Source organism: Nanorana parkeri, unplaced genomic scaffold (genome assembly GCF_000935625.1).
Source record: "Nanorana parkeri isolate BGI_ZX_2015 unplaced genomic scaffold, ASM93562v1 scaffold1099, whole genome shotgun sequence".
NCBI classification, from domain to species: domain Eukaryota; kingdom Metazoa; phylum Chordata; class Amphibia; order Anura; family Dicroglossidae; genus Nanorana; species Nanorana parkeri.
Genome location: NW_017307367.1, coordinates 413420 through 428878, shown reverse-complemented (window position 1 = coordinate 428878; position 15459 = coordinate 413420). Strand labels below are relative to the sequence as shown.

General features: G+C 41.3%; 1 protein-coding gene across 1 annotated transcript in view; it reads right to left on the bottom strand.

The window, feature by feature from the left end:
* STK32B (serine/threonine kinase 32B) overlaps positions 1–15459 on the bottom strand; it is a 151553-nt gene that overhangs the window by 41389 nt on the left and 94705 nt on the right. Inside the window, exon 6 of the mRNA XM_018567822.1 lies at positions 9922–10011. Coding sequence (XP_018423324.1) covers positions 9922–10011 — 90 coding nt within the window. The remainder of the gene's footprint in view (positions 1–9921; positions 10012–15459) is intronic.

The following is a 15459-nucleotide window of genomic DNA, read 5'->3' as shown; positions in this document are numbered from 1 at the left end:
GGGGGGGGGGGGGGGGGGGGGGGTTCAATACTTTTGCAAGGCACTGTAAGCATCTGTTATTTAGAAAATAATTTTGTAGGATCTTATGATTAATTTTCTTTAGTGTATGTTTTGAAATAATGGATGACACACTGGAGAGTAAGAATATCATACTTTTTGCTGTACATTTTCTAAAGCTAATGACTAATTGCTGAGAGATTTTACTATTTTTAGCTGTTACAGCTTTTAAAGGAAGGTCAGCTCAAGTAAAGAAAAAAAATTTCAAGCACTTTTTATGGCCATTTCCTTCATGAAAAATGTTTTATTTTGTATCTGTTCCTTGCTGCAGTCAATCATGATTGCTATACGGGCAAGCATTCCTATTTTGATCCTGATTCTAAATCCTAAGTGATATGCCAATGATAACTAAAAGTGCCAGTCCCTATCAAGGGATGTTTCATGCTATTACTGGAAGCTGGTGGAGTGACTCACCACTGGCCTTTCTATCTCTGGGGCGCTTAGTCCTGAAATCTCGACCTGCAGGGCCTCCCGGCTCTATCAGCTATCATGGATTTTCTTTCTGGCCACTGCAATGTGAGCCTTTTGTAATAGATGCAATGGCTGGATGGACCTACAAACACAGGTGTCAGTGCTCCTGAAAACTTGGCGGGCAATTCATCCTATTGTCATGTACTCAATGCTGAAAATGCCAGAATGTGGTGAACTGATCTTTTGTTTTTAAAAATGTTTGAGGGTAATTATACATAGGACTAGGATCAGATTTCCATTAGGTACAGTAAGCTTATACCTAAATGTGGCAGGGGCAGCTTTCCGCTACTAAGCAATGATTGCACTTTTTCTATTATCAACAGAAAACAGTAATTTTGACACACTGGGGTTGATTTACTAAAGTAGTAGTTGGAGTCCTTTAGATTAGTTTAGTGTGAAGCTGTGTTCACTTTAAGTACCAAATCATGTGCAATCGTGCAAGGATAACTAAACATTACAGAATATTTGCTTGCACATGATTGCATGATTATAGTCACCACAGCTTCACCTCATTCACTAGGATAAAAGAAAATTCACTTTACAAAGTGAAAATTTACTTTGGTTAGTAAATTATATGGTGTGCTGACTTTAATCATCCATTCATCTGCCAACAAAAATTAAGTTTTTTTAACTTTCCATGCATTTGATTGGGTATTCTTTGGAAAGTGAATGTTCACTTAGCTAATTTATTAGGCTAAGTGAAAATGTTGTCACCTTGAGGAAGGAATCCTGAGAGACCCCAAAACATTGGCTATTTTTTACTCATGCGGCCCAATAGAAATAAACCCAGAACTATCTTTCATCTTCACTTGATTGCTGGTGACTTTTCTTCATTCACTTGTGATACTGCATGACTCCATCCTGTTACACAGGTCATGACCCTATTTACAGTGCAGTTCAGAACTGGATTATCCTATGACATTAGTAAAGAAGGAATCCGCCCACACTAAATCAGTTCATTGAAAATTCGTACTGCCCGAGGTCTGCCCCCTCTGGCAGGTTTCACCCAATCCTGGCCTTAGTAATAGAGAGAGTATCATAGAGCACCCAGTTGCCTTTCCTCTGCTAAAGCCGTGGAGGAGCTATGCTTTATTCTGGTGTATCTTATGACATTAGTTTGAGGTGCTTTTGAGTTCATTCAGAATTCCTTAACAAGTGTATTTGACCTGCAGTTGATCTCCTTCTGGCTTTCATGTGATCTACTTTAAAGTGACGCTAAACTTAAACTAAACCTTAAAAATGCATTCAAGCACCTTAACTATTAACACAAATGTATCTTATTTGTGTATAACTCGGCTGTAGATCCTCAAATCATCTCTGAATTCATACTGTCCTTCCTTCTGGGGGGTGTCTACTTTTATTACCCATGGTCCCTGTTTGTGTTGTAAAGTAGCCACCACTCCAAATCACTCCCGTGATAGACTATAATTTCAAATCAAATTCGTAAACTAAATGTGAGATTGTAGTCCATCATAGGAGGGAGCTTGGAGGGGTGGCTACTTTACAACACACACAGGGACCATGGGGAACCAAAGTAACACCTTCCGGAAGGAAGGATAGTGTCAGCACCCGTTCAGAGATGTTTGAGAATCTACAGCTGGTTGATGCACAAATAAGGTCCAGGATTGCTAATAGTTAATGTACTGGAATGTATTTTTAAGATTTAACTCCAATGCAAAACCCGTTTACAATGAACAAAAGGTCATCAACACAGGCCCTAAATAAACTTCATATGCCCAGCGAAGGACTTTATATTGCCTTGAGTTCTTATTGAATATGTTGCAAATGCAGGGCTTAGGTACGGTTTATTAAGACAAAGACACGCTGGAGATGTAGAAAATGTTATCAAAAACTGTGTGTTTGAATAGAGCTCCATAATGATCACATATGTACACAAATGGTAAATGGCCTGGGCGAAAACAGATAAAAGATCCTTCACATTTCTCCCTTCACTCTGTACAGAGTGAGGATGGTGACATAGTTAAATGTATTTCAAAAAAATGCACTGATAGAGTTTTTTTCTTTTCGCGCAGCCCAGTAGATGTGCAACATTATAGTCTACATTCCCCATCATGACATGCAATCATCCTGGCTGCTATTCAGCTCTGGCTGATAAGCATCATGTGATGTGACAGCAGGCATAGTGGTAAGAAGAATAACTTCCACTTAATGTACATGTCTTCAGACATCAGCAAAATGTTTTGCTATAATTAAGCTAGAAGTTTGCTAAGAAATGAATGCTCAAAAACACATCCTACAAATATTTTTATACCAGCTGGGAAATATACTGTGGGGTGATTTAAAGAAGAAAAGTTTGTCTGTGCTGCTCATTTGACAGATCATTTCTAACTCGCTGAAATCTAAGTTTTCCAAGTTGAGGCTATTAATGTAAAGGTTTAGCAATGACCACTGTTAACTTGCTTTAAGTTGAATGTGTATACATTGGGTGAGGAACACCACTAAACAGTCAAAAGGCTTTAATTCTTGTAGAATCCATTTGGGGCATTCCCCTTTTTTTTAGGGCTACAGAGTAATATAACATGTAAAATAAAACATAAAAAAAATAATTAAAATAATGACATTTTGCCAAGATTAGGTTTTGTGTACTGTATATCTGCATATAATGGGATCATAGGATGTATTCAATAATGTTAGGGAATGCTGACAAATTATATTTTTAATTAAACAAATACTTTGTGTTGATACTGATATGTATCAAAACCTAAACTAAATACGTTAGAGATATAGCACATTGTACAGTGGATGATGTTTAAGGCTGAACACCAGTCAAACAGCAATGCACAGATAAAAATATATAGGGGAGCAGTTTTACCTGCCACTGGATTTATATTTCTGTCCTCCAGTCCTGAGATTTTGACAGCTCCCTCACACAGCATAGCCAAGTGGATGGCAGCACACACAATTAGGAATACAGCGGTGTCCTCTACACTCCCAGCCTTTTTATTGGGCAATTAAAGAGCAGCAGAAGATTGATGAGGTCATTCATCTCCCCCTTTCAGCTTGTTCCTTGTGAAAACATTTGTATACAGCACCGCTTACTGGTTCCCATTTCTATCTTTCCCCCTCCCAGTCTTAGTACTGCTACATAAGGAAGTGCAATAGGTTGATGCCAAGTCAAATGATGTCTGCAATTCCACCTAAATGCTGATTTATGCAAATCTTAATAAAGGAAGACGATTGGCTGGTATATCTGTAGAAAATGAACCAAAGCAGCTGAACTTGCTGTATTTTTCTTGAAAACGTTTCTCTGGTCAAGCCTGGGAGAAAGCCCACTGATGGCAACAGGCCAGAAGAACTCTAATTGGCCGTCAAGTGGCTGGGACTGGGACCCTGCCAACTGGACCCAACAGAAAAGGGATGGCCAGGAGAGAGCCCAGAAACAGCTGGGGTAGATAGGACTCAGGGCATTGGGAGAGCATTAGGTGGGGGCTGCTTTTCATCTGACCTCAACAAGAAGCTACAGCCTATCTTCAATCTACATCCATCCTGTAGGAGTGGCCAGTGAGGAACTCACTGCACTTGGGAGTAATGAATTACTGTAGCAATGTGGTTGTAGACCTATGGGCCACCACTGTGTGTAGCTGATTGTTGCTGAGAGGGGTTCTGCCAATGAGTACTGTGTTGTTTACTTTGATCAGTGGATTACTAATGCTCTCACTGGATCTCCACCAAGATAGTTCAATGGAGTCCTAAAATCCAAGCTAGAAGACCCAAAACTTTTATACAAGAGTTGATAGGGGCTTGTCAGGATTATATGATGCATTAGATCATTCTGATGTTAGCACAATGTCAATGTCACTTGAGTAGCATTTGGAGTTCACTTACTGTGTTAGGTATTACCTCTTTTAGATAGTTGTGTGCATTCATCTAATTTACATATATAATAAAATAACATTTACAGTGTTTCTTTTTTTTAATACAAAGAGTATGCTACAAACGTACCACTTAACCTTCATATCAGGGCAGAGCGACTGTCAGAATCATTAATCATTTTGTGTTAAATGTGATGAGCATATGTTGCACACTGACACAGAACAGCAGCAGTAAAGGTCGATTCAACATCATTAAACAAGTTTAGATAATTCTTTTCTTCTTCGTTCTATATTCCCATCTTTCAGAACATCAGAAACAATCAAGGACATTCTTCTCCCAAGAAACAAACAGCATCCCTAACTTGCAAATCAAATGATTCATCATCTTCCTCTCAGTGTGTTATCTGAATTTTAAGGCTGTGATTGTGGTTTTATGATTTCAATCAATACTGCTGCCCTAGAAAAGAAATCCCAAAGCACACATAACAGACCTTGACCTTTCAGAACAACAAACACTAGAACCTAGCCAATATGATAAAATCTCACTTTAGTCTCCCAAAATACAGAGAGATGAAGAGACGCTATTTTTAGAACATTAAATAAATTCTTTAGAATAATAATTTGATGGGTTAGTCCACGAAAAATATGACAGGTGGATAGGTTAAATAAATAACCTGCCCAACTTTTATAAACACAATATGGGGGCTTTCACTCTAACTGCTGAATTTTTAATTAATTTACCCCATGGAGTTGAAGAACTAAAGAAGCAGAGAATGTTCACGTTGAAAAATAAATCTTTACTTAGCTTTGTGAATAAGGTAAAGCTATGTTCAGATCATGCATTCAATTGTGTACACCACATATGTCAACGACAAGGCCCTTGGGCCAGAAACTGCCGCCACAAAATTTTATGAGGCCCGCCAGTCCCAAGCTTTACCGCGGCAAGCAGGGTAATTTCTTTTTTCTAGCCTGTGCTCAGGCAGCAACAACTTGGAGCAGCAATTCAACCGGCCACCCTCTGAAGAGCCTGCACCTCCCTCCTGGGCCGCAGGTTCCTCCTCGCCTCTGCCTCTGGTCGCGGTGGCTTCGGTAAATCCCGCTGTGTGTATTCGGGACTTCTCTACAGCATTTTGACTATTGAAGACAAGAATGCTTTTTTGTATCTTTACTCATGATTAAAGTGAGCCTGTCACCGGGGTTGGTTAGAACAGCGCGGCAGCACATGGGGGAGCGGGGGGAGGGGTTACGGTATCTGAGGTTGATGAATTGTTCAGTGTTGGAAATGCTGTTTGAAATTTTCCTTATTCTTTAAGTTACAAGCAATCATAAGGCACTTATATTTGTATCTGTCAATATATTGCATGATGATTTCTTCAACAATAAAAGCATCCAACTTATTAAACTCTGAACTGCTTTAAAACAGATTTGCTAATATTTTGAACATGTAATATAGCAGTTAATAAACTCAACATTTCTTGAGACATATAGAAACCAAATACTGCCTGCCATTTTGGGAAGCCCCCTCCTAAGTCCTTATAGGCTACACACCACATAGCCGGGACCCCTTCCTTCCTACTGTGACACTCCAGTGTGGTGCGCTACTGCATACAAGCTAACGTGTTGCATTATAGGAGAAGTGCGGGGGAGTAAAACTTTCTCTCTGTGCTATTCAGAGTCGGCTACACTGCAGACTGCTGATCACTTAGCTCACAGTCTCTTCTCCCTGCTGGCCCCCCCCCCCCCCCCCCCCCCCTTTCTTCCAGTGCTAATTGGAGGGACAGACAGAGGAGGAGGGGGTCACAGTCGGCTCTACCATACTCAGTGCATGACATTAGCCAGCATCCCCCACCACTTTGTTTACATTCAGCCAGAATCATTGGTCCCTTTGTTTACAATCAGCTGTGGCAAGGGATAAGTTATTGGTTGCTAGGATGCCAGTGCTTGACCATGTGGTAGCAAACATTGAAGCGAGGGGATACACAGTCCTAATTAAAAAGCTCAAAAGAGAACTAAAGCAAACACTTTTTTTTCCTTTAGTTCTGTTTTGGGTCACAGAAGTACATTTACCACTGTACTCCTGTGACCCAAACGCAGCATATAGCGGGCTACTGCCCATTATATCCTGACAGCACAGCACTGAAGTGCAGCTGGGAAGGATCCCGACAATATTGTTAGGATCCACCTGATTGACAGCGGGCTCTGCCTCTCTAAAGACAGAGCCAGCTGTGCCCGCCCCTTCTCCTGTATAGCCCTCTAATGAGCGCTGGAGGAACAGAGCACTGACTGACAGTCACTGCTCCCTGCAGGAAGAAGACTGTGAGCTAAGTGATCAGCAGTTTGTGATCACTCTGCTCTTGATCTATAGAGCCCATGTGTGACAGCTACAGTATCCCACATCAGTTCAAAGTATTGAGAGGAGTACATTTTACTCTCGTAATACTTCTCCTCCCAACAGGCCTATTTGTTTGCTCCTACGGTGAACTGCAAGTAGCCAGGGTTCGCAGAGTCTTGTGTCTGCACAACTTGATCCCTATCCCTAATTATTTTATGGTTACAGGAAAATCTCAGCACTTATTAACTGTCAATTTATCCATCAAAGGAGCAGAACAGTATAAAAAGTGTCTGCACTTGCTTTATTCTAGTATTTGTTCACTGGCAGTGTTAGATTTTTATAAAGCACCCAGGGAAGCACGTATCAGTTCCATGGTGCTCTGCTTGTTCCATCTATGCTCATTGGGCCACTTTCTAGAAAAAGGATCACATAGTTATTGGGGATAGACCTTTAGGAGCAGACAGTCTCCTTCCAGACACATTCATCATGATGGGCCACAAGATGTCTCCTGAAAAGTAATTTTCTACTAATACCCCATTATAACCTACAGTCTTAAAAAAGTGGAACATTTCCAAAAGAATTCAGTTTTTTCCAAAAATATAGAGGCTATGAGGTCACCTATATTTTAAGTCAGAATCTGTATCTGTTATAATTATTCACATATCATTTTATTTTGGGTTTGGATGAGCTATGTTCCGTATTTCTTTCTTGATTATGTTTTATTTTTAGAGCACCGTGATGCAATACCGTACATTTCTCTCATTTTCCTGCTCTTCTCGCCATGACATTATCTGGAAGCATACATTTGAAGTGTCTTCTTTCAAGGTAATTTTCTTTGAAATCTACTCTGTATGCAAAGCAGATGACGATGGCTTGCATATGTACTGTATATGTCATAATCCAGATTTTTTTATATTTGTCCCTCGGTTAAATTAAATGTGTTTGACCTCTGTGAGCTTGATGTTAGATGCTCAGCAATTCTCCTGCAGCCTCAATGAGATCAATATTTGCCAGAGCTTCAGGAATTGAATGATCTGTGATATGTCAGTGAAATTCCCATAGCCCTCAGCTTGTGTAGCAAGCGTTTGTGTGGTACCGTATCAAAAGCCTTTGAGAAATCCAGATATACCACATCTACCGGCTTACCTCCGTCCATATCTCTACTTACCCCCTCATTCATTTAGGGATTATTCACTAAAGAGCCGAAGGATCCAGCCTTGGCTCGCTTCGGCCGCCTCTGCCCTTTGGTTCAGTTGAATATTCACAATAGCCCGTACAGCAGCTGAAGGCAGACGAGCTGCTCAGCTGAAGCATGGAGAATGGTTGGCCGAAGCCGACTGATCTCCATGCAAATGACAGCTGGGCAGAGCCAGCCGTGATCTCATGGCTCGCTCCGCCTAGTTGTAATGACGGATCAGCGTTCCCAAATGACCAGGGGACGCTGATCTGTCATTAAACAATAACAACTGGGAGGTGCCGGCCAATAGAAAACAGATGTGCGGAGCTTGCTGTCACAGCTAGCTTCGCCCAATTGTTTTTATTTTGTTGACATCTGTCAGATAGTTCATTATGCGGCGGGAGTTTGTCGAGTCGGCGTGCTTCGTTTTTTTTTTCTTTTCTTTTCTTTAAAATATATTTTTTAAATGTTCCTATTTCTTTACATTTTTAAAATAATTTTCCAACTTTTAAAAAAAAATATTTTAATTCATTTAACTGTTTTGCTATTTTGCTTGCTACCTCGGCGGCATTCGGCTATTCACTTACTGCCGTTTTCCCCTATGAGACTAGGGGCAAATGGCAGCGAGTGAGGTGCCGGAGCTTCGGCTCAGCCGATCCAGATGTTGGATCGACTGAGTCAAAGTCCTTCTGCACTTCGGCTCAGCAAAAGACAGACGATGTACGGCTGAAATCAGCCGTACAAGGTTGAAGTGAATAGCCAAACGGCGTTTGGCTCACTTCACTTCGGCTCGGTTATTCACTCGGCTGCCTACGGCAGCTAAGTGAATAACCCCCTTAGTGTTCCGTGAAGACAATAGAGTTAAAGCCTGAGTTTAGTGTTATTTTAAGTTCACAAAGTAGAACATACCAATAGTTAACAGAAAGTCAGGTGAGGACTCACACAAAGAAAAGAACTGAGACCCTTACAGGAAAATTCACAAAGTAGGTCATAATAACAATGAGGCGCAAGCCCAGTCAGAAGTCCAATGTACCAAAAAAACAACAACACAACACTGAGTCCTGACTTGGAGTCAAAGCCAAGGATAGGTAAGCTTTGTAACATCTTAAGTCCCCACCCATACATACACGCATGCAAACATGCGTTGGGGGTGCAAAAAAGACGATTGCGCATATTACGCCGCACATGTTACATATCGCCGCGAACGTCGGAGTGAGAGCAATAAGTCTAGGGCCATCAATCACTGATAACACTAAACTGTTGAGCGGTAAAAGCTTTGAAAGCGTCGCCTATGGTCAATTTTGGGTATGGTAGTTTTCTGCGATTTCGTGGGTGCACGCAATTTTAAAGCTTGACATGTTTGGTGTCTATTTACCCGAAGTGACCCGATCTTTTATATTTTACCAAAAAACTGTGTAATAATAAATGTTTCCTAACATAATGTAAAAAAAACCCTTTTTTTCCCCAAAATTTTCTGTAATTTTTCCTAATTATAGTAAAAAATAAAAACCCCAGTGGTGTTTAAATACCACCAAAAGAAAGCTCTATCTGTCCCCAAAAAATGGTATAAAATTCATTTCAGTACAGCGTTGCATGACGGAATAAACGTCAGTCAAAGTACCGCAGCGCTGAATACTGAAAAATGGCCTGGCCAGGAAGGGGGTCTAAACACCTGGTCTTGAAGTGGTTAAAAAACATAGAAACATAGAAAAAAGAGTGACAGCAGAAAAAATCAAATGAGTCTATTTCTTTTAAAGTGTACTAATCCTTTTTTAAAAAGGTGCACGCAATTCTTTGCAAAAAATGGGCTGGCCAAATGCACTGCACCTTATCATGTGTAATGCATGCACATGCACAGGTGAGAACTTATAACAACTTTAGGATTTTAAAAAATTAACCCTTGCAGTGGGAATACCCCACTTAACTGCTTGCTTGTCTCTAGGGGAAAAAATAAAGAAGAAATACTCACCCAATCCTCAGTCACTTCAGGGGTTAATTTTTTAAAAATCCTGGCGTTCCTCATTAAATATAGAATTATGTGAAGCACTTACCCATGTAAGGCTTTGTCCCTGCCATGGATGAAGCTTTCTCCGATCCCTTTACAATTGTTGCAATGTTAAAATCTGTAATGTGCACATGTCCTGTAATGAGAGAGAAACACACTTTTAAGAAACCAGAAACGTGAAAATAAAGGAGTTTCCTTTTATTTGCCTACTGAATATATTTTATAGTAGAAGCTTTCAAGAATACTTAGTTCTCTTCAAAAAACAATATCACTAACTAAATATTCTTAACTGTGCAGATCCTGTATTATTATGATGGAACATTGTACACGTGTAGAAAGCCGAAGTCAATAGACCCCCCTCAGCGGCCAGTGCTGTGTACAATGTCCGGTGCTGGTGCACCCACTCACTTCAATCGATCACCAGAAAGGGTGGTAAGTTCTGATGGGCAAAAGCGTGTGAATTTATTCCTAGACTAGAACATTTCAGAGTTGCTGTAACCCATAGCAACCAACCCTAGTACTCAAGGTGTGCTGGTGTGCTGTGGATCCATTACAGAAGTTTCTTATAGAGAAAATACAGGGAGACCCGTTATTTCTTTTACGGTAGATCACCCTTAGGAGTCACCGGTAGTGTTATCCTGTGCTGCGATATCACCGACCGAGTAAGGGGGAAACCACATGTGCAAAATAAAACATGACATATATGACGCAGTCTGTCTCTAACTATTAACACAGCGGTTTTTGTAATTCTGGGTCTCCCGGTAACATTGTTTTATTATCTGTTGATCCTTCTAGTAGATCTGTTATTTTTCTACTTCCTTTAAGTCCCCGTTCACATCTAGCATATTAATGCTCAAAGCTAAACGTGACCAAACACTCAAGGCAAAGAATCCCATTCATTTCAGTGTCCAGTGTTCACACCCGAGAGTTTTGTCAAGCAGCAAAGCGCCTCTGGCTGGAAAAAGTACATGAGCTACTTTTTGGCAGATTATAGCGCGTGTTGGTCCCATAGACTTCAATGGGAAACTTTGTGTGCCAAAACGTCCAAAAATGCTTGAAACACACGCTTCCAGGTGTTTTCCATTGCCAGAAAAGAAACCTTGGAAAAGTTTTCTACTCAATTCAAAGAAAAAAAAACAGCTAAACATAAACTCAGGGGTATCCCTAGCCATTTTGCCGTGGTGGTGGTGGGGGGGGGAAAGCTAGCGATGGAAGTTGCAGGGGTGGGGTGGTCAATGGTGCATGCTAACGGGGTTTGGTGGCCCCCCTCTGCCTCATTCATCCTACCCAGCTCACTGATGTCACTGGTTGTCAGGAGCTGGGGGACACCGGCCAGAGTGTCCCAGGTTTCTAAGAGCTGAGCGGGTAGATGTGTATGCCCCTTACACATCTCCCCGCCTGGCTCTTAGCAACCTGGGGCACTCTGGCCAAAATGGGGGGCACACTGCGAACATTGTGACCATGCTGCTTTGCCTACCACCCCTTCCCAAAGAGATGCCGCTCCATTATAGGTAATGCCTTGCATACACTTTAAATAAGCTACATTAAAAGAGAACTATGGCCCAGCAGAGAACAGAGGGGGGAAGGGAGGAATTCCTGCGGGGTGCGATGACCTACAATCACCGCTCACTGCAGGGAAAAGATCAGGAACTGAGCAATCAGTGGATTGTGATCACTCAGTTCTTAATCTATAGAGCTGACGTGTGACAGCTGCAGTGTCACAAGTCGCCTCTAATTATGGGGGAGAGTTTATTTCACTCATCCCATATTTCTCCTTTAACTGAACTATAAAGCAGCATGCTGCTGAGTGTAACAATGTCCATATGTTTTGCGTCTGCCTATTGTAACACAGCCAAAGAAAAATCTGGAGGTGTGTCCCTTAAAATGGATAACTGGTTAACTAAAACGACATTAATGACATTTAAGCATGGTGATGACACTCTGACTTTTTGCCTCTTTGTTCTTCCCCGGAGATTGGATCGTAATGGGGTTTGTGTCTCTCTCTCTAGGTAAACCTTTATACATTCTGCTGCGCTTCACACCTCATTAGGGAACACAGTAAATCAAGGAGATTCTACACACGACTGAACAGCCAGATATAGGGTCAGCGTGGAGGCTGACTTTGGAAATACGAAATATTAAAATCTGCATCTCCCACTACAGAGCCGGAAAACCTTCGGAATTAATGCCTCAGGTCATAGAGATTGCCCTCTGGTACATTAATGAGCCATTAGTATTTCTTTCAGATACTTAATGTTGAGAAACATATGTGGCGCGGGCCATCAGGATCACTGGCTCTGAATTACAGATTACAGAAATGTGCAGTCAGTCATAATAAAATTCCTGACACAATGGATGGCAAAGAACTGTACATAATAGCATTATCATTGTGTATAGGAACAGAGTTCAGGGTGAAAGCACTGCGCCAGTAGATTCCATTGCTAGGAATTACAGTGAATTTCACAAGTATAATATAATAGCAGTATGAGGTGGAAGCATATATTTCACCACCAGTTGTATTGGGGGAATACAGGTGTCTGGAATCATCTTTTAACCAAAAACTTAATGTAAAGCATATTACCAAATACATTCAACGATTTCCCATCTATTCCTGTCCTAGTAACAATGTAAAATTTGGGATTTTCTTTCACTTTCAGGGATAACGATCACCAGGACAAATACTGAGGTTGAGACAGCAATGAAAACCTGACACGAGTTATAATCCCTTTCCACTTAACCAAAACTAAAAAAAAAAAGTTTTAACTTCAGTCGCATTATAATGTTTATTTAATGGTCATGATAGTTTGTTATCTTAGAATGTTTGTATAATTTTGTATATTTACACACATTCAGTGATAATATTTTGTTGAAAATGGACTGACGTTAGCTAAACCAATGTAGCGCTCACCCCCGGAGGAGCCGCCAGAATAACCCCGGGTCATCACTAATCTGTCTAGAAGTTTTGATCTTCTGTTGCCCCATTAGCATTTAACCACCCTCTTCTAGTTCCCACAAAGCTGATATCCACTACAGAAGTATAATGCTGAATAAAGTTTATTAACATCTTCACACTGGGAAAAGAGAGTAGCGGAAGCTAAACGATATTCTATCAGCAGCTGAATTAAACTCTCATATTTATTACCTACACAATAAAAGTAAATTCAGCTGCTGATAGAATATCGTTTAGGCCTTGTTCACACCAAATGCAGACCAGATCCGGTCAGGTTTCTGCACACGCAGTGCAGTGGGTTGTGCCGCGTTTTTGACGCGTTTTTGATGCATTTTGGATGCGTTTAGGGCCGGTTTTGGTTAAAAATAAAAAAATGTGATGCATGTTTGCGTTTTAGATGCGTTTTTGGGCTTGTTCACACCAAGCGCGGAGCAGATCCAGACCAGAGCAGGTGCAGACCAGATAAAAACTGCGTCCAATGTATTCCTATGGTATTTTGACCTCCAGTCCACATCGCAGCGTGCGGATCCAGACCAGATCCAGAGCAGGTGTAAAAACTGCGGCAAGCCCTATTTTACCTGCTCTGGATCTGCTCTGGAACGCATCAAAACGCATCAAAAACGCAACGCAATGCAACCCAATGCAATTCAATGGGAAAAAAATAACCATTAAAAAAAAACCCTCTGTGGTCATCTGTCATGACCTAATCTTGCTTTGTCACTTCCTGTCTTTGGAAAAGGTGACTTTGTGAGCTGGAGAGCAAAGGAAAAATGGTGGACCAGTTTTGTGACCCAGAGAGATTCATAAGTATGGTTCAACAGTGCCCTGAGCTATATGACAGCAGACACTTTCAATATAAGAACAATAGAAAGAAGGCTGACCAGTGGAGTTTGATAGCAGGGAGAGTTTTCCCAGGATATAAGGATATGTCCTTGACAGATAAGGAGAGCTGTGGTGAGTACTTCAATGTGAATGGCATTGTATACTAGTAGTTCCTCAAATGCAGTATTCCATCCACCCCCCTTCCCCCCACCACTCCTCCTTATCACACTGCCTGTTTGCTCACTGAAACCTGCAGCTGCTTTTCATGCAGCTTGTGTGGCTGTCTGTGATATTACATGTCATATGCATCCCCTTAGCAACACAATGGCGTAGAATTATAATAATCACCAGGAGCATGCCTGCATCTCATGGATCCATGTTGCAACAATTTTACATGTGAAACAAGGTCAGAGGAAGCAGGAAATAATCGGAAAAGCTAATGAAAGGTCAGAGGTAAAAGGAAATGACCACATAACCTTGTTAGCTTCCTGGAAAAATGCATCAAAAACGCATCAAAAACGCATCGTGCGTGTGCAGAAACCTGACCGGATCTGGTCTGCATTTGGTGTGAACAAGGCCTTAGCTTCCGCTGGCAATATTTGATTCTTATATACCGGGCTCTATGTTCAGATTTGCTGCAATTGTTAATACATGTTTGTCAGTGCTTAGAATTCTTACAATGCAACGTTGTGGGATCCAGTAATATATGTAATACTTTTTACCCCTACATGAATGTTTATCTACGTTGTGTTTTTCCTCAGTTGACCTAATTTGCATTCAGGATTTCCTGTTACTGTATTGCGTTAGTAGAATGGGATTTTGCACAAACTTGGGCAGAAATCATGGACCTGTGTGCAATAGTGTCCAAGCCACTAATTAGTACATTGAACACATTTGTAACACACCCACGTGGCCTCCCAGCCACAGCACCACAGCCAGATATAAGCTGCTAGACTTTTAGCCAAGTCAGCAGGATCTGTGTGGCCTCATCAGCACCCCTGTGTTCAACAAAATACGATGTATAGTTTGACTCCATAATTTTCAGCCGAGCAGTGACTGTAGCTAGTCAATGATAAGTATATGACCAGCTTAAGCCTAGATTGGTTGAACGGTTGATGAGTTAAATTGAAAGGTTTAATTTCCTTAAAATGTCAATGGAAATTGTGAGATTTCTACAGAATTATGTCTTTTTTTTTGATAAAATGCTTTGAAGTTAACGTAATGAGCTATAAAAAGCTCCTTAGGGCTGAAACTCCTTTCAACTACCCCTGACCTGTTATTGTGACAATAAACGTCCCTTCATTAGCCTTATTAAGTTTGTTTTCACAGAAAGAAATAGACAGTGAAGAACTTAAAGGAGAACTATGGGGTTAGGGCTTTTCCCCATAGTTCTCCTTAGGGTAACGGGAGGACACAAACTAGCGTCCTCCCGTCACCCTACAGCTCGCGGTATACTGAGACGCCGCAGCTGAAGCGGATCCCGACAATTATGTCTGGAGCCGCCCAGCTGCGTGAGTGACAGCTGGCTCTGCCTATCTGAAGGCAGAGCCAGGCTTGTAAGCCCCCCTATGTAATAGCAGTCAAAGAAAAGTAAAAAAAAAAAAAAGGTTTTTAAATTAAGATAAAATAAATCTAATAATAATAAAAAAAATGTTTACAGTCCCCCGGCCCCGTGAGCATGTGCGTCGCCTCGTAAACACGCGTCGGGTGCGCCTACGTATGAAAACGACGAACGCGCTACACATGTTGGGTATCGCCGCGCACGCCGGAGTGAGAGCAATAATTCTAGGGCCAGTATTTTGGGGTATCTCT